The sequence below is a fragment of the Carcharodon carcharias genome, chromosome 2 (assembly GCF_017639515.1).
Source record: "Carcharodon carcharias isolate sCarCar2 chromosome 2, sCarCar2.pri, whole genome shotgun sequence".
In the NCBI taxonomy this organism is placed as follows: Eukaryota; Metazoa; Chordata; class Chondrichthyes; order Lamniformes; family Lamnidae; genus Carcharodon; species Carcharodon carcharias.
In genome coordinates, this window is record NC_054468.1 from 184,030,053 (window position 1) to 184,054,388 (window position 24,336).

The 24,336-nt window shown below is 41.2% G+C and overlaps 1 protein-coding gene across 2 annotated transcripts; it reads left to right on the forward strand.

Annotated features, from left to right (window-relative positions):
• Positions 1-342: 342 nt before the first annotated feature.
• Positions 343-24,336, forward strand: nenf (neudesin neurotrophic factor). Of its 2 annotated transcripts, none has more exons than XM_041182905.1 (4): positions 343-572; positions 9,686-9,746; positions 14,920-15,023; positions 23,825-24,336. In XM_041182905.1, exons 1-4 carry the CDS (start codon positions 408-410, stop codon positions 23,999-24,001), a joined length of 507 nt encoding a protein of 168 aa, XP_041038839.1. In that variant the 5' UTR covers positions 343-407; the 3' UTR covers positions 24,002-24,336. The 2 variants fall into 2 exon arrangements, with proteins under 2 accessions (XP_041038839.1, XP_041038840.1); XM_041182906.1 differs by having other exon boundaries at positions 392-440.

The window sequence follows — 24,336 nt, forward strand, 5'->3', positions numbered from 1 at the left end:
AGTTCAAGAAGGCAGCTCACCACCACCTTCTCAAAGAACAATTAGGGATGGGCAATAAATGATAGCCTAGCCAGAGCCCACATCCCTTGAACGAATAAAAAAAATTGGCTGTCTGTAGTAGCAGGCTGCTTATTATTGGCTGACTGCAGTAGCATGGTATTTATTATTGGCTGGCTGTGGTGTTCCTGTAATGATTGCTGTGCATGATGACTGTTGGTAAAGGAGCCTGTTCATTGGCTGATTCGCCTGGTTTTCCGGCCGTTTATTGGTTGATTGGCCTGGTTATCCGGCTGGTTATTGATTGGTTTCATTGAATGACAGCAGATATCCTGGAGCTGGGCAGGTCTCTCTTTCTGGAAACTATTTCCTGGTCTGTTAGAATTGGGCGGCTTGTCGGACGGGGTACTATGTCGGTTTTAGGAGTGGGGCGATGTGTTCGGGTAGTTATGATTATTGTGTTCAGTTTAAACGTGCTGCTTGCAGAACAAGTTAAATTGAAACATTCACCTTCTCCGCAGACAGCTGTCCGCCTCTTTACCGACACGGAATTGGCCAAATATAACGGAGAAAAGGTGAACAAAGTGTTTGCGAAAGTGACTTGTTGGTAAACTATTTAATGTTTTTGTCTTCTCGCGTTGCGGCGGATATTTGGTCAGAGGTTTCAAGAATATTTTGTGGAGTACCCAATGATATGCTGTGTCATTCCATTAATTTTTAGGTGTAGTTTCCTATAGCCTATACCCACCTTAAAATTTCTCAAATAATTACTCGTTATTAATTAATAATGAGCCTAATCTGTATTATACATCAAAACAAGCTGATAGCACACGAATCGTTGCTTTTTGTAAGTCCCCAATTGTTGATAAATATCACTTTGTGAACTTTGCAATTATTTTACATTTTAAAAAATATGATTGTAACAGTACTATCCACCCGTGTTCTGAGCAACCAGCCTTTTTTTACTATTTGTTCATGGGATTTGGGCGTTGCTGGCTCGACCATTTATTGCCCATCCTTAATTGCCCTTGAGAACGTTGGTGGTGTACTGCCTTCTTAACCACTGCAGTCCATGTGGTGTAGGTACAACCATAATACTGTGAGGAAGGAAATTCCAGGATTTTTACTCAGTGACAGTGAAGGAGTGGTGATTTAGTTCCAAATCTGGATGGTGTGAGACTTGGAGGAGAATTTGCAGATGGTGGTGTTCCCATGCATCTGCTACCCTTGTCCCAGATGGTAAAAGTTTGTGGATCTGGAAGGTACTGTCAAAGGATCCTTCGTGAGTTCCTGCAGTGCACCTTGTAGATGGTTCACACTGCTGCCACTATGTGTTGGTGGTGGAGGGAGTGAATGTTTAAGGTGAAGGATAGGGTGTCAGTTAAGTGGGCTGCTTTGCCCTCGATGGTGTTGAGCTTCTTGTGTTGTGGGAGCTGCACTCGTCCAGGCAAGTGTACAATATTCCATCACACTCCTGACTTGTGTCTTGTAGATGGTGGACAGGCTTTGGGGAGTCAAGAGGTGAGTTACTTACCATCAAATTCCCAGTCTCTGACCTGCTCTTGTTGTCATAGTCTTTATATGGCCGGCCCGGTCCAGTTCAGTTTCTGGTTAATGGTAACTCCCAGGACGTTGATAGTGTGGGATTCAGTGATGTTACTACCATTGAATGTCAGGGGGTGATGGTTAGGTTCTCACTTGCTGAAGATGGTCATCGCTTCGCACTTGAGTGGCACAAATGTTATTTGCCATTGATTAGCCCAAGCCTAAATGTTGTCCAGATCTTGCTGCATATGGACATGGACTGCTTCAGCATCTGAGGATTCACATATGATGCTGAACATCATGCAATCATCAGTGAACATCCCTCTTCTGACCTTGTGATGGAGGGAAGGCCATTGATGAAGCAGCTGAAGATGGTTGGACCTAGGACACCACCCTGAGGAACTCCTGCAGTGATGTCCTGGGACTGAGATGATTGACCTCCCACAACCTCAACCATCTTCCTTTGTGCTAGGTATGACCCCAACCAGTGGAGAGTTTTCCTTCCGATTCCCATTGAATAAGTTTTACAAGGGCTCCTTGATCCCACAGTTAGTCAAATGCTGCCTTGATGTCAGGGGCAGACACATTCAGCTCACTTCTGGAGTTCAGCTCTTTTGTGCATGTTTGGATTAAAGCTGTAATGAGGTCAGGAGTTGAGTGGCACTGGCGAAATCCAAACCAAGCATCAGGTTATTGCTGAACAAGTGCCACTTGATAGTAGTGTCGACAACCCCTTCCGTTACTTTGAGAAAAGCAGAATACTGCAGATGCTGGAAATCTGAAACAAAAATAGCTGGAAAAACTCAGCAGGTCTGACAGCATCTGTGTAGAGGAATACAGTTAACGTTTCGCGTCCGTATGACTCTATCGGAACTAAAGAAAAATAGAAATGAGGTGAAATATAAGCTGGTTCAGGGGGGTGGGACAGGTAGAGCTGGATAGAGGGCCAGTGATAGGTGGGGGCAAAGAAGAGATTGCCAAAGATGTCATAGACAAAAGGACAAAGGTGTTGACGGTGGTGATGTTAGCTAAAGGATGTGCTAATGGTGACATTAAAAGTAGAAAGCAGGACGAGCAAGTGACAGATGACCGTAGTGGGGGTGGGGGAAGGGATCGAAATGTGCTAAAAGGTGGAGATAAAACAATGGATGGGATTAAATTTAAAAATAATAATAGAAATAGGTGGGAAAAGAAAAATATATTTAAAAATATATATAAATTTTTAGAAAAAAGGGGGTGGGGATGGAGGAGAGAAATCATGATCTGAAGTTGTTGAACTCAATGTTAAGTCCAGAAGTCTGTAAAGTGTCTAGTCAGAAGATGTTCCTCCCGTTTGCGTTGAGCTTTACTTGAACATTGCAGCAGGTCAAGGACGGACATGTGAACATGAGACCAGAGTGGTGTGTTGAAATGGCAAGTGACGGGGAGGTCTGGGTCATGCTTGCGGACAGACCGAAGCTGTTCCGCAAAGCGGTCAACCAGTCTGTGTTTGGTCTCTCCAATGTAGAGGAAACCGCATTGGGAGCAGCGAATGCAGTAGACTAAATTGAGGGAAGTGCAAGTGAAATGCTGCTTCACTTGAAAGGAATGTTTGGGCCCTTGGACGGTGAGGAGGGGGGAAGTAAAGGGGCAGGTGTTGCACCTTCTGCGGTTGCATGGGAAGGTGCCGTGGGAGGGGATTGAGGTGTAGTGGATGATGGAGGTGTGGACCAGAGTGTCCCGGAGGGAACGGTCCCTATGGAATGCTGAGGGGGAGTGAAGGGAAGATGTACTTGGTGGTGGCATCATGCTGGAGTTGGCGGAAATGGCAGAGGATGATCCTTTTGAATGCGGAGGCTAGTGGTGTGATAAGTGAGGACAAGGGGGACCCTATCATGATTCTGGGAGGGAGAGGAAGGTATGAGGGTGGATGCGTGGGAGATGGGCCGGACACGGTTGAGGGCCCTGTCACCCACTGTGGGTGGAAAACCTCGGTTAAGAAAGAAGGAAGACATGTCAGAGGAACTATTTGAGGAAAGTGGCATCATCAGAACAGATGCGACAGAGGCGAAGGAACTGAGAGAATGGGATGGAGTCCTTACAGGAAGCAGGGTGTGAGGAGCTGTAGTCAAGGTAGCTGTGGAAGTCGTAGGCTTGTAATGAAGATTGGTGGACAGTCTATCACCAAAAATTGAGACAGAGAGGTCAAGGAAGGGAAGTGTCAGCGATAGACCATGTGAAAATGATGGAGGGGTGGAAATTGGAAGCAAAATTAATAAATTTTTCCAGGTGCAGATGAGAGCATGAAGCGGCACCGAAGGAATCATTGATGTACTGGAGAAAGAGTTGTGGGAGGGGGCCTGAGTAGGACTAGAACAAGGAATGTTCCACATACTCCTTTTTTCCCCTTTTTTCAATTAATTTATATATATTTTTAAATATATTTTTCTTTTCCCACCTATTTCTATTATCATTTTTAAATTTATTCCCATCCATTGTTTTATCTCCATCTTTTGGCGCATTTCGATCCCTTCCCCCACCCCACCCCCACTAGGGCCATCTGTCACTTGCTCATCCTGCTTTCTACCCTTAATGTCACCATTAGCACATCCTTTAGCTAACATCACCACCGTCAACACCCCTTTGTTCTTTTGTCTATGACATCTTTGGCAATCTCTTCTTTGCCCCCACCTATCATGACCCTCTATCCAGCTCTACCTGTCCCACCCCCCTCAAACAGCTTATATTTCATCTCATTTCTGTTTTTCTTTAGTTCTGATGAAGAGTCATACGGACTCGAAACGTTAACTGTCTTCCTCTCCACAGATGCTGTCTGACCTGTTGAGTTTTTCCAGCTATTTTTGTTTTTCCTTCTGTTACTTTGCTGATGATTGACTGGGCGTTAATTGTTTGGTTGGATTTGTCCTGCTTTTTGTGGTCAGGACATACCTTGGCAATTTTCCACACTGCTGGGTGTTGTAGCTATACTGGGACAGATTGGCTAGGGGTGTGGCAGGTTCTGGAGCACAATCCTTCAGCATTATTACCAGAATGTTGTCAGGGTCCATAGCCTTTGCAGTATTCAGTGCCTTCAGCCATTTCTTGATAACACATGGGGTGAATTGCATTGACAACCCTGGCATCTGTGTTGCTGGGACCCTCTGGAGAAGGCCTGGATGGATCATCCACTTCTGACAGAAGAAGGCTTGTGCTCCAGAACCTGCTGCACCCCTAGCCAATCTGTCCCAGTACAGCTACAACACTGGCATCTACCCAGCAATGTGGAAAATTGCCAAGGTGTGTCCTGTCCACAAAAAGCAGGGCAGATGTTTGCAAATGCTTCAGCGTTGTCTTTTGTACTAATGTGCTGGGCTCTCCCATCATCGAGGATGGGAATATTTGTGGAGCCACCTCCAGTGAGTTGTTTAATTGTCCAGCACCATTCACAACTGGATCTGGCAGGACTGCAAAGCTTTGCTCTGACCTGTTGGTTGTGGGATTGCTTAGTACTGTCAATCGCATGCTACTTTCACTGTTTGGCATGCACGCACTTCTGTATTGTAGCTTCACCAGGTTGACAGCTCATTTTTAGGTATGCCTGGTGCTGCTCCAGATATGCCCTCCTGCACTCTTCATTGAATGAGTGTTGATCCCTGGCTTTGTGGTAATGGTAGAGTGGGGGACATATGCCATGAAGTTGTAGATTGTGGTTAAATACAATTCTGCTGTTGTGGCCCACAGCACCTCATGGATGCTCAACTTTGAGTTGTTAGATATATTTGAAATCCATCCCATTTAGCACGGTGTTAGTGCCGCACAACACAATGGAGGCTATTGTCATGAACAGGGGAGAGGGAGACAGACTGATAACCCACTAATTCTTCTACCCTTCTGTCCAGAATCAGTGTGGTTTAATTTGGATAAGGCTAAGGTTCGTTCTCAAACCCCTGCCTGTGTGTAGTTAGATTTTACAAAGTCACTAGTCCCAGACTTCCACTGATTTTTAAACCACAAGTATTATTTACACTCTCTCTCTTTTCCTGGAAAGGTTTATTGTTACTTCATGCGCATCACATACAGATGAGAAAGATATGGTAAAGGAAAGTTTTATTTCAATGGATATTCAAACCAAACAGAGTAATTAACAGTTCACTTGTTTTTAAGAGACCACGTCAGAGAGATGTATAGCAAATAGAGTAGACAGCCTTGATAATGCTTGTAGCCAGAAAGCTGGTTTCCCTTTTCCAGGCAAACTCAGGATCTTTCGGAAACAAGCATTCAAGGAGGCTTTAAAACCTTAGGTCTTGTGGCTTAGAAGACTAGATGTTATAGCCTGATTTTAGCAGTGATGCTCCTTCTGATATTACTCCTGCATTCTGCGGTCTGCAGGGTTTCTAATAAAAGGCTTTCAGAAAGCAGAGTTTTGGTCTTGTGCTGGCTGGTCATTGATGCACTATGGAAAACTATCGATAGTCTATTCATGTTAATGAAAGTTTCCACCTCCCACTGTCAAAAACCATTGCCATACAATAGAGGCAGATAGGGTCCTTAGCATTTCTCTTGTGCATAATCAATTTCATTAGTTTTCCTTTGTTACCTGGTAGTCCTGGAGACAGAAATTCTGAGACCTTATTGTCCTTACTGTTTTGAGGTATGTCCTGGCAATGGCAGGTGCAACTTTCTACAAGGATGTTGTCTAGGCATGCTCATGTAATCCACTTTTAGAAGCTCCGGAAGTGTGGCAAGCTTGCAGTTCTAAAAGTCAGGTGACCTGTGGCAGCCATCTTGATAATCAACGGTGCCATTTTTAAAGAGGGCATGCAGGTTTTTTAAAAATTGCAATATCTTTATGTCTGCTTGGCATGACAGTATCCTTAATGTGAAGAGGGGACTTGTCTCCACAAAGATTGTGCACTCATCATTTCTACCAACACTGTCGTAGTCAGATGCATCTGCAACAGGTAGATTGGTGAGGACAAGGTCAAGTAGGTTTTTCTTTGTCCTTTAGGATTTGGCCAGCTTGATCAATAGTAGTGGTACTGAGCCATTCTTGATAATGAAAATTGATATCCCCCACCAAAGTACATTCTGTGCCTTTGCCACCCTCAATGCTTCTTCCAATTGGTGTTCAACATGCAGGAGCACTGATTCTTCAACTGAGGGAGGGGGGCAGGGTGGTGGTGGGAGTAAGTGGTAATCCTCGCCATTGTTGAGGACTCCCAGAGAAACTGTATACCATTGTGCCACCACCTCTGGGACATTGTCTGTAAAGTAAGGTTTGATGATTTTTGATTATAACAAGTTGATACTTGACTAATCTGAAACAGCTCTCCAAATTTTGGCACAAGTCCCCAGTTGTTAGTAGGATGATGTTGCAGGGTTGACAGGGCTGGGTGTGCCGTTGTCATTTCCAGTGACTAGGTTGATGCTGGATGACCTGGCTGATTTCATTCCTGTTCGGCTTCAAAGTGGCTTGGCATGATTGAGTGGCTTGCTAGGCTATTTCAGAGGACAGTTAAGAGGCAACTACATTGCTGTGGGTCTGAAGTCACATGTAGGCCAGGCCAGGTAAGGACGGTAGATTTCCTTCCCTAAAGGACATTGGTGAACCAGGTGGCTTTTTATGACAATTGGCAATGCTTTCATGGTCACTGTTGGGATTAGAATAGTTAGGTACTTGCTTGACCGGCGCAGACTTGATGGGCCAAAGGGCCTTTTTCTGTACTGTAGATCTCTATGACTCTATGACCACTATGAGACTAGCTTTTAATTCCTGATTTATTAATTGAATTTAAATTCCACCAGCTGCCACGGTGGGATTTGAACCCGTGTCCCAGAGCATTAGCCTGAGCTGGTAACAATGTCACTGCACCACCGCCTCCCCAGACCATTTACATCTTACTAGATGATTTTGTCCTTCTTCCATTTAGCTAACTGTTTACTGAATTATCATGTTAATTACATTATTTTTATTATTTACCAATAATATTGGGCAAAATCGTTTTTCCCCAGTTCCCATCATATAGTAAAACATTCTATACCATTAGGCCCCTGTCCCAAGCTCAGACTGAGAAATGTTTGATTGGAGTATGCTTTAACTTTGAATCTCATCAACTGGATTAATGTTTTCTCTGAGGAATATAACTGAAATAATAACTTGTGTTTGTATAATGATGCTGTGTAATAATGTTTAAAAAAAACGCCAAGATGTTTTGTAGAAAGGCAAAGAAAATGGACGCAGAACCAAAGCAGGAGCTAGTAGCTGGTGTGACAAGTTCAATCAAAGAGGGCCTGAAACAAAGAAGAAGCTGGAGATATACGGGTGTTTAGGGAGAATCAGCAACACTGGTCTAGATGGCTGAAGGCACAATTGCCAAGTGTGAGACAAAGGGGAGCATGAGCAAGAGTTAGAGAAACCAAATTTATAGGTTCGAAATTTCTCAATCAACCCCAAGACATTGGGCACCTGGGAGCCAACGTAGGGAAGGGGTGATGGGCAAATAGGATAGGACATGCTCTGCAGAGTTTTCAGTGAGTTGATGTTTAGGTGGAGGATGGAAGCTGGCCAGGAGGACAGTCAAATTTGCAGGTCACAAAAGCATAGATAAGGACTATAGCAACAGGTAGTGTGAGTTTATGGTAAAGGCAGGCAATATTATCTATCTCAATGCCACTTGCCCGCACTATCCCCATTCCCTTAATGTAATTTTTATCCAGAAATCTATAAATTTTTGTCTTGAACATGCTCGATGATTAGAATTCTCTACCCCTGAGGGCTGTACAAGCTCAAAGATTCACCATTGAGTGAAGAAATTCTTCCTCATCTCAGTCTTAAATGGTCTGTCCCTTTTTCTGAGACTCTGTCCCCTGGTTCTAGATTCACTGGCCAGAAGCATCCTATCTGCATCTATGCTGTCACACTTTGTAAGAATTTTATAAGTTTCAATGAGATCACGTCTCATTTTTCAAAACTCTAGAGAATACAGGCCCAGCTTCTTCAATCTCTCCTCATAAGACAATCCTGCCATCCCAGGGATTAGTCTGGTGAGCCTCTGTTGCACTCCCTCTATGGCAAGTATATCCTTTCTTGGATAAGGGGACCTTCCTTAGGTAAGGAGACCAAAAACTTTTCACAATACTCCAGGTACTCTAGCACTAAGGTTGGTGGCTTTAGTTGTAGGAGGCTGATCATCTCAGTTTCAGCGCACTCAACAGCACTACCATCACTTAATCCGTGATCATCAACATCCTGGGATTGCCATTGATCAGAAACTTAAGTACAGTGGCTACAAGAGCAGGTCTGATGCTAGTTGTCCTGTGGTGAGCAACTCTCCACCAGACTCCCCAAAGCCTGTGCACCATTTACAAGACACAAGTTAGGAGTGTGCAGCCCTCCTCTTGTCTGAATGGCCACTGCTCCAACAACATACAAGAAGCTTGATGCCATCCAGGACAATGCAGTTTGTTTGATTGCACCCCAACCACTGGCTTAAATATCACTCCCTCTACCAAAGGCACACAGTGACATCATGTATACTATCTACAAGATACACTGCAGCAACTTGTCAAGCTCCTTCCAAACTCATAACCTCCACCACCTAGAAGGACAAGGGCAGCAGGCGCATGGTAACACCACCACCTACAAGTTCCCTTCCAAGCCACTCACCATCCTGACTTGGAACTATATACAAAAACAAAAATACCTGGAAAAACTCAGCAGGTCTGGCAACATCAATAGAGAAGAGCACAGTTGACATTTCGAGTCCTCATGACTTTTTTTTTACTTAGTTCTGTTGAAGGATCATGAGGACTCGAAATGTCACCTGTGCTCTTCTCTACCGATGCTGCCAGACCTGCTGAGTTTCTCCAGGTGTTTTTGTTTTTGTTTTGGATTTCCAGCATCCGCAGTTCTTTGCTTTTATCTTTGGAACTATATGCACTGTCACTGAATCAAGAACCTGGAACTCCACTTTGGATGTACCTTTACCACATGGACTGTAGCAGTTCAAGAATGCAGCTCACCTTCTCAAGGGCTATTTGGGAGGGGCAGTAGTTACTAGCATTGCCAGCATTGCTGAAGTTCCATGAATTAATTTTAGAAGATGAAGTCCAAAACCTATTTGCTAAATTTTTAATCTGCCATTTATTCTTTTGCTGTTCTTAGAAAGATCAACCCATCTACATGGCAATTAAGGGAGTTGTGTTTGATGTCACATTGGGAAAAGGTAAGCATTGTGTTGCACATGATGACCTCTTCTTTCTTAGTTCTGCACTAATGTTAAAGCTTGTGTGTTGTTATATCTGTAACTGAAGCCTGATAGTAAATCTGAAATGGTAGTGTTTTATGATTACCCATAGTGTTATTATGGGTTTAATAAACAACGCTCTTCATTCTGACTAAAATTATCTGAGACATATTGTTAACTTTTGTATGCTTGTTCTAAATTTCCCAGTGACTGTAAAATTATATATGTTGGAGATCCCTGAAAGCTTGTTCTCCACTCTGCTCTTTACTTAACATTTGGAGATTTTCTCTATCTATCAAAGTTTTACTTTCTACAGTAACTAAACCAGGAAATTTTTGCTTCACTGTCTTAGTATATTGGAGATAAAATTACCATAGTTAGCCTCTTAGGAAACAGAATTATTAGGGACCTGGTTACATTTCTTCTGCAGATATCAATCTGCTCAATTGCTACCTCACCTCTGCTTTTGGTGTCCCTGTGCCCAGTAAACACTTAACTCTCTCCCATCCTGGCCATTCCCACTACTAAGGCCCCATCTTCACTTTCTGAAGGATCACAGACTGGAATGCATTTGGCTCACAACTGGTTTGAGCCATTCATTGTCCGATTCGTCTCTGCTACATTGAGCACTACTGGGCTTTGCTCTTGTCTGTCAACACCTCTCCCTCCTGAAATACCATGTTTACCCCCCACCCCATGACCCCTTCTTGTCTCCACTATTAACTGTCTCTGTGAGCTCCTGCCCTTCTACACCCTTGACTCCACTAATTGAGGGTCTCATGGAATTCTTTGTCATTAAAACTGAGACCATTGATTCAGTTAGCTGTTGCATTCCCCACCTCTCCCTTTCCCAGCAAGCTAAGCTTTCCCTAAGCTGTCCACTCTTGCCTCAGCTTGAACCTGCATCTTTTTCCACTTGCTCTCCTATCACTCCACATACTCTTTCACTTGTTTTATCAGTGAAACTCACCTCCTGCTCCCTTCACTCTATTCCCACTAATCTGTCCACTGCTTTTTCCTTTTGGCCCCCATCCTAACTGTCGCCAAAGATTCTCCCTCCTTGAATTTTATCCCCTTGTCTTTGAAAACTGCCATCATTGCACTTTCATCAAAAATTCACCCTTGACCCTTATGTCCTTGCAAACTAACATTAGCGTTTGTTTTTGTTGTATTGTACTGGACAGAGCACACTTGATGGCCTTTCTCACTGCTTTTCATAAGATGAAACACTTCTTTCTATTTTTATTCGCTATATTGATATAACCTGTGTTTTGTTACTACAATATTTCTAGACTTTTTATGGCAAGTCTTCAGGTGCAAAAAGTCAGTAGTATATTTCTCTGTGAATCTGATGGACTGACTGTCTGTCTGCTGTAAAAGTGTTTTTTCATATGCATTGGAAAGGAGAGTTATTTCTAATGGCAAAAATCATTATTCATCTCGTAGGTATTATTAATAAGTTTAGTAATTGAAGTACCCAGATTGTAAAGTTTAAATATTCATTCTAATATATTCCTTTCCTGCCCACCTCTTTCCCCCACCATTTCTGTTTGACTCAATCTTTCTTATTACAGGCCCATAGCTGAACTTCGGGGGAAAGTTCAACATGAAGACATTTTCATGTCTTCTCCTGGTTATCCTCTGACTAACTTTCGTTAAGAGGCCCTTGAATGAAAGGGATGGATCTTTCTTAGCAATTTATTGTCATATTGTTTTGTCGTCCTCTGTCTCTCATGTCTCCTTTACTCTTCCACTGCTCCAAATAACTTATCCAAGATGGATAAAGTCCATTCCTGGGATGGGGTGAGAGGGAGGTGATATGGCAGTGTCTACACTGTTCAGTTATTTTATAGGAAAATCAGTACAGTACTTCCTTATCAGTTCAAATCCTAGACCTCTCTGTCAATCAGATTTGCTTGGCATAGTTCTGATGAGTGCTTTTTATTCTCCACTAAGTTAAAATGCAAAGCATTGAATAAGTTGCGAAGATTTCATAGTGAAAGGGATGGCTGTGGTTGCCAAACTTTTGTTGAAAGTGGAAAGAAGAAATCTAATCTGAACCTTTCCATTTTCCAGCTGGTTGATGAGGGGTTGGATAGCATTGGCGTGTTTAAACATAATGCATTGAATACAGAAGTCTGCCCTTTTTTTTTAACTATAGGGTTTTTTGAGTGAAAACTACTAATAGGCCAGGCAGTTAATGCACTTGCAAGTGGTCTAGCCCACAGTCTTCAGCAAGGGAGTGCAATGTATATATTGAGCTGGTTCCATTTGAGGCTGAGGAATAAAAAAATTTGTACGGTGCATTTGTGCTCAACAAATTTGAGTGTCAATTCCATGTGATATGTTTGGTTGCAGCATAACAGCTTCCTCAGCCTTTAGTACAAATGCTTGCAAGAGGAGCTTGACATCTGTTCAAGACAAAAACCTGCTCTCATGAATCTGGTTGTCTTGACTTAGACCAAATCCTGCCAGGACCATTAGTCCTTGGACCTTTCACATCAATGTTTTTACCTGTGATGGCAGAACATTCAACATCAAGACTGTGTTTAGATTGGGAAGGTTTTAAAAAAAAAATTCTTGACTTTTTGGGAGAGAGGTTTGGAGATTAGGCACCATTCAGACTGGGGAACTTCAGTTAGAAAATTGAAAAAATCAGTTTTCAATTGATAAAGCCAATCAAAAAAACTAAATATTGTAGAACAGGATGTAAATGGTGAATCTATTTTTTAAAAAAAATTGAAGAGGTAGAGTATCACATATTCAAGAATATGCATTTTTTCATAAATATATAACCTTGTCTTTATAGATTTCAATGTCAGTCTGTCATATTTTTGCCCATTTTACCACCTTCGCAATATCTCCTAGCAGCTCGTCCCATGTGCTGGAGGGAGCGAAGTGTATTTTTCTATTGTAGGAATTGAGTACTTTCACATTACTGGTATACAATAATGTGGCAAAGACCAAAATTTAAATTTATTAAAACAAATAGACAAGAGCTTTACTTAATTCTTCAACAACTTTGTAATAACATCAGGAGATAGGGGGGAGAGAGCCTGAGAAAGAACAGTGACGGATTTTCCATTTTAAAATCAAATCCTCTTAAATTGACCTCAGAATTTGCAATGAAAATGTTAGATTTATGCAACAGAAATGCTTGTGGCATTCAGGTCACCATGCAAAAATATGAAATAACTGAGCTTTGTAGTCCCTTTGTAGTTATCTGAATGGAAATGCTGTCAAAAGGGTGAACATACTACTTCAAAAGGGAAATAAACAGGAACAGGAATTCACTTCTACTTCTCGTAGATCCAGATAACAGTTGTTACACAACAGGACACCAGCCACAGCAACCATTACCATGGTTTTGTTAGTCTTGTATCTTGCCAGTTCTTTGTGACAAATCCATACCTTTTTACAGGGTTAGTGGCTACACTCTGATCACATTGTTTTCTATCAGATTTTTTTGTTTCAAGTATCTTCTAATGAATTATCTTAATTACTTTAAAGGTAATTTTTAAATTTCACATATATCAGTATCCATCTTTGAAAACTGCAATATAATTGAATCATCACAGAAAATATTGCTTCGATGTTCTTAATGTTATCTCAGTTATATTTATCCTATATATTCTATCAAATGATAATGCTAATGTCCATTACTCCGACATTCATATCAGGCCAATTTTAAACTTAGCCAGCAAAATCTCTCCTGTATTGAAAAAATACTAATTTAGAACTAATTAGGGATTATAACATTAAGATAAAAGCCAAAAACTGCGGATGCTGGAAATCCAAAACAAAAACAAAATTACTTGGAAAAACTCAGCAAGTCTGGCAGAACTTCTGTTGAAGGGTCATTTGGACTCAAAACGTTAACTGTGCTCCTCTCCGCAGATGCTGCCAGACCTGCTGAGTTTTTCCAGGTATTTTTGTTTTTGTTTAGGAATTATAACATGGTTAACAGGCCAGCCTGTGTTGGTGCTTATTCTCTCTGTGAGCAATGGTGCTAATCCCATATCCATTTATACTCCCTTTGTCAACGCCTTGTCTATTTAATCCTTTAAAATTAACACAGTCTCTCAACTCTCTGTTTAAAGAAGAAAGTTCCTCCTGCTTCCTGTCCTGAAATATCTTGCATTTAGTTTAGATCTATGTCCTCTTGTTCTAGTTTCCTCAACCACTTGAAACAATTCTGTTTCAAGTTGCTCCACCATTCATAACCATGTCTTCAACTGCCTAGACTCCAAGCTCCAGAATTCTTCCCTAAATCTCTCTGCCCCTTTACTTTTCTCATCTCCTTTAACATGCTCCTTAAAACAATTTATCAAGTTTTTGGGCAGCTGCCCTAATGTCTACTCACTTAACAAATTTTAATTAATTTGTCAAATTTTAATTAATATTTTTGTTAAGTGCCTTAGGATGTTTTCCTATGTTAAAGGTGCTATATAAATGCAAGCAGTTGTTTCCATACATTTCATAATTTTAAATAGCTCTATGCAATCACAGTTTGCTAATAAAAACAGGCCTAATTTTTCAAACCTGTCAAGGCAGTATTCTAGTGAATCTGCACTTGTATCTCTCTCTTATCCCAGCATGCTTCCAATAGTATGGAGCCCAAAATTACATAAGTTCTCTAGCCCTTGTCTTACTAAGATTTTTATTTAAATAGATTCACCACTACATTTCAACATTTATATTCTGTGCTTCCACTATTTTGTTTTTTTAATGGTCTTAGCCACTTAAACTGGTTTTAATGTCTTATGAACCTGAACTTTGAAATTTTGCTCCTTCAGATCATCTACCTTTCCCTTATTCAAAAAATATACTTTATTGCATAAAAATATACCACCATGCCTTTATGGATTTCGATGTCAGTCTGCAATATATGTGCCCATTTTACCATCTTTTCAGTAGTCCCTTCCAGCTTTTTGGCCACGGAATTTTGCAAATTTATCCACCGTCCTCTTTTATGCCTGTATCCAAATGATATTGCATTTTTGCCCAGACTTCCAAAGGAAAGTTACTTAGCAGGGGAAGGGGAGAGCATTGCATTTGGAAGGGGCTTTTACAGCTTTTAAGTTTGCTGCCTGCACAGCTGGTGAAGAGAAAGATAACATTTGTAAGTTAAAGCCTATGTTTTTATGTCTAGAATTTTATGGCACAGGTGGCCCGTATAATGCACTAGTGGGGAAAGACTCCACTCGAGCTGTAGCAAAAATGTCCTTGGAATCTGAAGACCTGACGCATGACGTGGTAAGCTTTCCTTCCTGAATCAATGAATTATTTTTCTCTTGAACGTTCGCCTCTGCTCATCCTGACTCTTTTATCATGATAGGATGGATCCTGTTTAGATGTGTAGCAAGGATATTTTGGAATTTACCATATATATAATTTTTTGAGGAATCACTATCAATTTAAATTGTGATATGTCCTTGTTTTAAGAGGCTACCTTGTTATTTTATAACTGAATTCTCTAATTAGTGGAATTATGCACATTAAATGTGAGTGTAATCAGAAGAGCTGTTGCCTCAAGTGAAATGTTATGTCAGATATTTAACATGGGTTTGGCTTTCGCATTATTTCACCTTAACCTTAAGGATGAATAGATCTTAAATTATATTTTGATGCCATAATCCAATGAAACTATTAAGACATGGTACGATTTTGTAATCTATGGTTTTTTTTTAAAGCTGTAATATCACAAAAGCAGATCTAATAGCAAACTGACTGTTCTTAAGTTTGAAAAGTGAGTGCAGTTAGTTATGTAGAATTAAATCCTGTTATAGTTTACTTTTACTGTTTTACTTCTATTGATAAAACTGATGTCATGAAAGATGTCAGCTGTTTTTGGGAAGATTGGGGAAATGCCGCCACTTTAATTTTCTGAAAAAATTATTAAATGGCTCTTTCTGCATAACTTATGTATTAATTCTTCTTTATTTAACTGTTCCTCTAAAGGAGGCCCTTCATTAATCCCACTATAGCTGTCATTTCTTCAAAGACAATCAGCCCAGATTTACTGGGCTGGATTTTATGAACACTTCTCAGTTTGTCAAAGCAGCAATGCTTAAGGTAGTTAGGACCCCCCCCTACTGTGCATCAGTGAAGAGGATAGCACTGAGGCAGAAATACTAAATGAATTCACAAAGCCATAGAATGGTTACAGCATGGAAAGAGGCTGTTCAGCCCATCAAGTCTGTGCAGGCTTTCTTCAACAGCAATTTAGCTAGTGCTACTGCCCTTTCCCCATATCCTTATAAATTTCTTCTCTTTGGCGTTTATCCTATTCTCTTTTGAAAGCCACAATTGAATCTGGCTCTGATCCTAATTGTCCTCATATTGCCTTTGGTTCCTTTGTCAAGCCCCTTCTACCAGTGTCCTCTGATTCTTGCCGAATGGAAACATTCTCTCTATCTGCCTTAGACCCCTCCTTTTTTTTTTTTCAAGCACCTCTATTAAATCTCCCCTCTTTCTTCTCTGTTCTGAGGAATCTGTCTACGTAACTGAAGTCCCTCCTCCCTGGAACCATTCTCGTGAAAATTTTCTGCACCCGCTTTAAAGCCTTTACAACCTTCCTAAAGTGCAGAGCCCAGATTTAGACACAATGCACTAGTTGAGGTTGCATCAGTGTTTTATAAAGATTCATCATAAATTCCTTGCTTTTGTGCCTCTATTTATAAAACCCAAGATCCCATTTGCCATTTTAACCACTTTCTTAACCTGTCCTGCCATCCTCAATGATTTGTGCACACCTACCCTCTGTCTCCCTGTCCTTTGCACCCTTCATAGTTGTACCCATTAGTTTGTATTGCTGCCTCTTGATCTTCCTACCAAAATATATCACTTCGCACTCATTTGCATAATATTTCATTTACCACATGCCTGCCCATTCCGCCAGCCTATCTACGCTCGCCTGAAATCCATCACTGTTCTTCCCATATTTCACAATACTTCTAAGTTTTGAACCATCTGGAAATTTTGAAATAGTACCCTATACACCCTAGTCTGGGTCATTAATATATGTTTTGGAAAGCAGTGACCTTAATACTGGTCCCCGGGGAATCCTACCATACAGCTTCCTCCAGTCTGGAGAAAAAACATTCACCCCTACTCTCTCTTTCCTGTCACTCAGCCAACTTTGTATCCATGCTGCCTCTGTCCCTTTTATTCCATAGGCTTCAACTTTGCTGGCAAGCCTATATTGTGGCACTTTATCTAATGCCTTTTGGAAATCCATGTACACCACATCAATTGCGTTATCTTCATCAACCCTATGTGTTAACTCATCCAAAATCTTAATGGCGTTAGTTAAACATGATTTGCCGTTAACAAATCCATGCTGGCTTTCCTTAATTAACCGGTATTTGTCCGAGTGATTGTTTATTTTATCCAGGTTTCCTGTTTCTCAAAACTTTCTCACTACCTGAAAAATTGTAACAGTTATCCTGGGTTTATATTTAAACCTTTTTTTTCAGCAAGAGTGTAGGATTTGCAATTTCCTAGTTCTCTGGCTTCATGCCTTCTTATGCAAGGAGGCTAGGAAGATTGTGACTTGTACATCCATAATTTCCACCCTTACTTCCTCAGCATCGTCCTAGTGACTTTTCAAGCGCAGTCAGCCTTATTAAGGTTTAATCCATCCACACAAAATAATATCTGCTCAACGCTTCTGCCACTTCCTTGCTTCCCATTATTAATTCCCCATCCTAACAGTCTAAGGGATCAATACTCACTTTAGTTACTCTTTCTTTTTTAAATACTCATAGAAACTCTTACTAATTATTTTTATATTTCTAGCTAGCTTTCTCTTATTCTCTAATTTCTCCCTCATTATTTCTTAGTCATTCATTGTTGGTTTTGAAAAAATCTGGCCAATCTTCTGACCTACCACTAATCTGCACAGTATTGTATACCTTTTTCAATTTGATACTATCCTTTAGCCCCAGATGGTGCATCCTTCTCAGAGTCTTTTCTTTTCTCAGTGGAATGTACCTTTAAGAGCTATGAAATATCTCCTTAAACGTCTGCCACTGCTTCTCTACTGTCTTACCTTTTAGCATGTTTTCCCAGTTCATTTTAGCCAACTCTGTCTTCATACCCTTGTAATTGCCTTTTTTAAAGTTTAAGACTTTAAAGTCTTAGGCCCACACTTCTCAACCTCAAATTGAATGTGAAATTCTATCATGTTACAATCATTGCCTAGAGACGCCTTTACTATGAGATCATTAATTAATCCTGTCTCACAGCACATTATCGGGTCTGAAATTGCCTGCCCTTTGTGTTTTAGAATGCACTGCTCTAAGAAATTGTCCGAAATATACTTTTATGAACTCACTTTTCAAGCTACTTTTGCCAATCTGATTTGTCCAATCTATATGAAGATTAAAATCACCCATGATTATTGCAACACCTTACTTACAAGCCCCCATTATTTCTTCCTGTATACTCTGTCCTCTAGTGCAGCAACTGTTAGGAGGCCTATAAACTACTCCAAAAAGTCATTTCTTATCTCTACCCAAGCTGATCCTACATCTTGATCTTCTGAACTACTGTCATCTCTTGCTGCGGCACTAATGCCAGCTTAATTAACAGAACTACCCCATTACGTTTTCCTAGTGCCCCGTCCTTCCAAAATTTCAAATACCTATGCATATTTAGGTCCCAGCCTTTGTCATCTTGCAACCACATCTCTGAAATGGCTATTACATCATAAATATTTATTGATATTTGTGTTACCAATTCATCCATTTTTGTTATGAATACTGTGTTCAGATACAGAGGGTAGGATCGTCCCAGATTTGTACTAAGTGTGGTGGCAGGCATGAAAATAGACATTTTATCCGCTGGCTGCAATGGCGAGTTTTCATGCTGCATCATCCCCTTTCCACCTCATTAGTTATGCAGCCACAGAAAGCACATCTTCTCGCTGGTGGGTGGCCTCCGATTTGCCCGCCATGCCATTACCTCACCGCTTCCTCATGCCGGGCGCACAGTGCTTTTAGCCAGGATTGCTTCCCTGAAGACATGGTTCCAAAAACCAAGATGGTTGTAGCCCTCGTATCAGTGATGCATCCCTGGGATGCTGTGGAGGTGCGCCGTGATGTCCTCTACTTCCGCTCTGGCTGCAGGAGGCCCATCAGTGTCACCACTCCAGCTTGGGAGGTGGTGGTAGAAGTGGTCAGTGCCAATGCTGCACACACGAGGTCAGCCATCTAGTGCAGAAAAAAGACAAATGATCTCATCCGTGCTGCCAGGATAAGGCAACCACCTCATCACTCTAAACTCTCACACTTTCAAGCCCATCACAAATTCACTGGCATCTCACTCACTGCCAGCTCAAGGGACATCACCACTCAGCCTATCGCACATGCCCTCACATCTCCATCTGGCCTCATCATCTCTGGAGACTGTCTCCTCAGCCCTCACCATCTTAAGCCACTTACATAGATCAACATGTGCCCCCACACACACCCTGGATACCCCCCTCCCCAATACAGTGCTTGCCCTGAAGCCTCTTCCTTGCTTGAGGTCACTTCTTCTCCTTCCCCAAGCAAGCCCTAGCCCTATGGCCATTGAAAAGCTAACCCTGCCTTATGGCTGGTCTGGTAGGTAGAGATCTGCCCATGAGCCCCCCCTAAAAGTGATATGGAGCTGTCTGTAAAGCCTGGCGCTGATGACTGTGAGTGCTGCCCGAAGCAAGGTAGGTAAACGAGCCTCGAAGTCCCGAGTGAAGGGCAGCTCGCCAGGTGCTTATGTACAATTGTGAAACATGTTGGTGTACGATCATACCGACATGGCCAGATGATCCAGTGTGGGGGGCAACTCTGGTGAGCAGGGCTTGTAATGAGATTATAAAGTATTGAAATTAGGTTCCCGGTGTGCAGCAGCAGGAAACAATGCCTGTAATTGACGGGTGGAGCGGATGATCGCAAACTGGTTTCACAATGGCATTAATCCAGTTTTTGGCTTTCTCGCCATATTATCCACTCTCACCCGCCTTAACGCCCACCACCAGTGGGACCAGATGATTCCACCCCAGAGGGTTTGATTCTGTCATTTTGCCACTTTTGCAAACTCTGCCCTTATCTGCTGGTGCACTCTTAAGTTTGGAAGCTCTGTCCCTTGCTGCCAAATTCTGGTTATCATTACCCATACTGCTACCCTACCCTATTGCTTTGTCCTTTCTCTTTAATTTACCAACTCACCCCTCATGTGATCCCTGGCCCCTGCACTTTTATTTTACAGCCTCTGTGCAGCCCTAATTCTTCCACACACCAGAACACTGGTCCCAGCACAGTTCAGGTGAAGACCATCCCAATGGTACAGCTCCCACTTCCCCCAGCACCAGTGCCAATGTCCCATGAATCGAAACTTATTTCTCACACACCAATCTTTGAGGCAACAACTTCATAAAGCATATGGATAAACATGCAAATACACATAAATTTTGATCCTTTTCCAAAGGTTACTTTGTAATTTTTTTTCCTACTATCCAATTCGGGATCAACATTTTTCAGAGCCTACATTAAAAAAAAATCATGAAACGTGACACTGGTTAATTTGATCAACCTAGTGTGGCACTGGTATGTAAATAGATTTTATATACCTGTGTCTTTGCTCTTTTCAAAATTGTTCTGTAAAAATTTCCAATTGAAATGCCAATATTGAAATGTCAACATGAAAGCAGAAAATGTTGGACATACTCAGCAGGTCAGTCAGCATCAATGAAAAGAGAAACCAGGGAGCATTGTCCGACGGGATGGGGGGTGGTGTTGAGCATTGCTGGGGTTGCCATGGTGCTGGAGGCTTTGAAACTCCAGTGAATTGACTTTGAGGGAGGCTTCTCAGCAGGCTTTACACCTGCTAGGAACAGCTCTAGGCAAATCCATGTAAAAAATGGTTTAACTATAGAGCAAACAGCCCAAGACTGCACAGATTTGATCATCTTATCCCAATATGGTCAGGAATTATGTAGAAGTCCGGGCAAGGTAAATCCGACAACAGAAGTTTAATTTCCCGTATAAGCCCCGCGTGTGTGCACATTGGGACTTTCTCAGCTCTTTTGAGTACAAACCCATTTCCATCTGTTTCAGATGAAGTTACATTGTTTCATAGTTTGCCATTGTGAGATTTGAACTCTTGATCTTGGGGTTACAAACCCAGTACCATAACCACTTGGCTATTTAGGCCAAGCTTGGGACTTTCTCAGGGTCCCTAGGCACATTAACGATTTAAATTGAGTCATTTGCCGCTCCCCATGTTGGAAGTTTCAGGTCAGTGATCTTTCATCATTGAAATGTCAACACTAGCTGGCACTCTTAAGGGAATTCTAATGTTAAATGTTGTTACTGTCTATCATGCCTCTAGATGGTGCTGTAAGATCTTTGCCTCAAAAAAAATTGAAATGGCAACTTTCACAATAACATGATTAAACTTGCTTCTTACCTGTCTTTGTCTTTAAATATTGTTACTAAAGCCTTTTGGCGCAACCTCCAGACTTCACTTGTGGGCTGTCACCCTCATTGCCCACTTGTAAGCCTGGTCCTACATTGCCAACCCCTTGGAAGTTCTCTACAGAGTGCCCCACCCTCCAACCCAGTTTGAGAACCACTGACCAATTGTAAATCCCAATTCACACTTGAAACAAACCCGCAACAGAACTTCTGTAATCAAATCTCTACTTAATGTGTGTGGCTTAGCATGTTCACCAAAGTGGACACAGTGTCTCAAGTTGGCGTGCATGCCAATATAAAATCTAATAAATATTTCAATGTATAAAATACTCAAATTATATTAAATACACATTTTACTCATTCAAGCTATGTTCTATTCTTGATGATAATTCAGTGGCATTCTAACCTAAAATTTTAACTTCCCAAGAAATATGACTAATGGGAATTTATTCATTCAAATATTTTGATCAGACTCTACTGTATTTTACGCTTTAACCCATTATACATAATCTTCCATATCTTGAGTATTTCAATATATGATTTAATCTAATTTTTAATTTTTGCTGTATAATTTTTCTCTGCCATTTGTATTTTTCTCTGCCATTTGTATTTTTCTTTAATTATTACAGAAGCATTGAAAGTATTGCAAATGCATCTTTTCAGCTTCCTACGAGCAATACTACAGGTTTATAATACCTGTATCTCTAAATCACTGCGTGGGTTCAGTGGTAATAAGAATATCCACTTATTTTTCTACAATATGGAACTATAAACTCTGAGCCATTGTTACTTGCTACAGAGATAGCTCTGTAACAACTCTCAACTGTACAAATATAGCTAAAAGATATGCCACTTCCTCAGACTAATGAGCAGGGCCTTGGAGATTCTCTTCTATATAAAGAGAGTTTGTATTTTGAGTATGGCAGAAGTTTTGCATATAGCTCAAACTTCCTTTGAGTCACACTCCCTTCTCAAACTTTCCCCATCATGTTAATATCCACATTAACAACTTATTCCCCAACTTCAGTATTCACCTTCCTTGCGAACCTGAATAGAATCTTTACCTGTGCTCGCTAAATTGAGACCCCAGGTGTTTTTCTAACTCTTCCTCTTTTGTTTCCCTGTCAATTTGATCATCTGAAGCAGTGGCATAAAATTGTACCCTTAGGATGTCCCAAAGTGCTTTGCAATGAATGAGCCATTTGTTTAAAGTGCCAGAATATATGAGCAAACACAGCGGCTTGTTTATGCACGGGCGCACAAATTAAACAAAATGAATAGCTACTTTCTGTTATTTTGGTGGTAGTGGTTGAAAAAGGTTTGCTAACCAGGAAATCAGGAGACACTTCATTTTCTATCAAATATTGCTCCTGGGCATTTTATATCTGCCAGGGCAAGCAATCGGGACTTCAGTATAATGTCTTATCCAAAAGATAATACAACTGCATCAAAGCAGCATGTTCTCAGTACAGCCCTGAAATGTCAGCCCAGATTGTGTGCTCAAATCTTGTGTGGAAGAAAATGGTGCAAGAGAAGCTAATTCTACCAGTAGTTCTTAAATTTCAGTGCAGTATTGATCAGCCAGTCTCTCTAATCCCTATTAACACTTTGGGTTTCCATTTAGACTTGTAAACTGTGTTTCCTTTGTCGATATTTTGCTCCTGTGGTTTGGGATATAATGAATACCAAATAAAAAGATGTAATCTTAATTTCAGCCTTTATGATGGACTGTGAACTGGCATTTTTGACTTTGTACCAACGATCTTTCAAATCCAGCAGAACTGGAATGGAATGTCTACCACCATATTTCTGGAAACTTTATTCATTTTCATTTATTCGTGGGATGTGGGTGTTGCTGGCTAGGCCAGCGTTTGTTGCCCATCTTTATTTGCCCTTCAGAAGTTGGTGGTCAGCTGCTGCCTTTTAACCACTGAAGTCCATGTGGTGCACATACACCCATAGTGCTGTTAGGGAGGAAGTTCCAGGATTTTGACCCAGTGACAGTGAAGGAATGGCGATATATTTCCAAGTCAGGATGGTGAGTGACTTGGAGGGGAACTTGCAGGCGGTGGTGTCCCCGTGCATCTGGTGCCCTCATCTTTCTAGATGGTAGAGATTCTGGGTTTGGAAGGTGCTGTCGAAGGAGCCTTGGTGAGTTTGCTGCATGCATCTTACAGATGGTATGTACTGCTGCCACTGTGGTGGTGGAGGGAATGAACATTTAAGGTACAGCATGAGATGCCAATCAAACATGCTGCTTTGTCCAGCATGGTGTCAAGCTTCTTGAGTGTTGTTGGTGCGCACTCATCCAGAGAAGTGGAGAGTATTCCATCACACTCCTGGCTTGTGCCTTGTAGATTGTGGACAGGCTTTGGGGAGTCAATAGGTGAGTTACTTGCCGCAGAATTCCCAGCCTCTGACCTGCTCTTGTAGCCAAAGTGCCATCTTTTGTAGTTCCTTTGGAACAAGACCAGAGTAGTAGAACTGCATCTCAGATGTATACATGTTTGGTTGGTGTTCTACACTCCTTTACATTTATAGACCATGTACTACAACTTTTACATTTATCTATGCTTTCTTCCCTTTTCCATCGTTTTACAGACTGGACTCACTGAAGATGAACTGAAGTCTCTTGACGATGTGTTCAATAATTTGTACAAGACCAAGTATCCTATTGTTGGCTACACAGCCCATCGAATTCTTAATAAAGATGGCAGCCCCAAAAAAGATTTTAAACCTGAAGATCAGCCTCATTTTAGCATTAAAGATGAGTTATGACCTATTTTGTATTTTAAATGGTCTGTGTTTCATGTTTTAGTATTGAAAATATGGTATCCGTAGTTTATATACTACTTTTTTACAATGTTTTTGTTAGAGAATAAGAACAGGCTTCCTGTGAATGTCAGCGTTTGAGAAGTGACTTAACAATGTTTCACCTTCATAAACTAGGTACAGTGACTTTTGAACTTGCTATTGAAAATTGTCGATCCAATTTTATAGTGAGTATACATTTAGAGATTGAAAACTAGGAAGGAAATTTGTATCAAATATTCCCACTATATTTAAGTTCTAAATTTTCTTCACGTTACATTTAATAAAATGTATTTGTTTTG

Bases quoted from the DNA above. Each gene is read 5' to 3' on its own strand.
- nenf (XM_041182905.1), top strand. From the start codon at position 408: ATGTCGGTTTTAGGAGTGGGGCGATGTGTTCGGGTAGTTATGATTATT. The intron at 9,747-14,919 runs GTAAGCATTGTG...TTTTATGTCTAG, and splicing joins TGATGTCACATTGGGAAAAG to AATTTTATGGCACAGGTGGC. The intron at 15,024-23,824 runs GTAAGCTTTCCT...ATCGTTTTACAG, and splicing joins AAGACCTGACGCATGACGTG to ACTGGACTCACTGAAGATGA.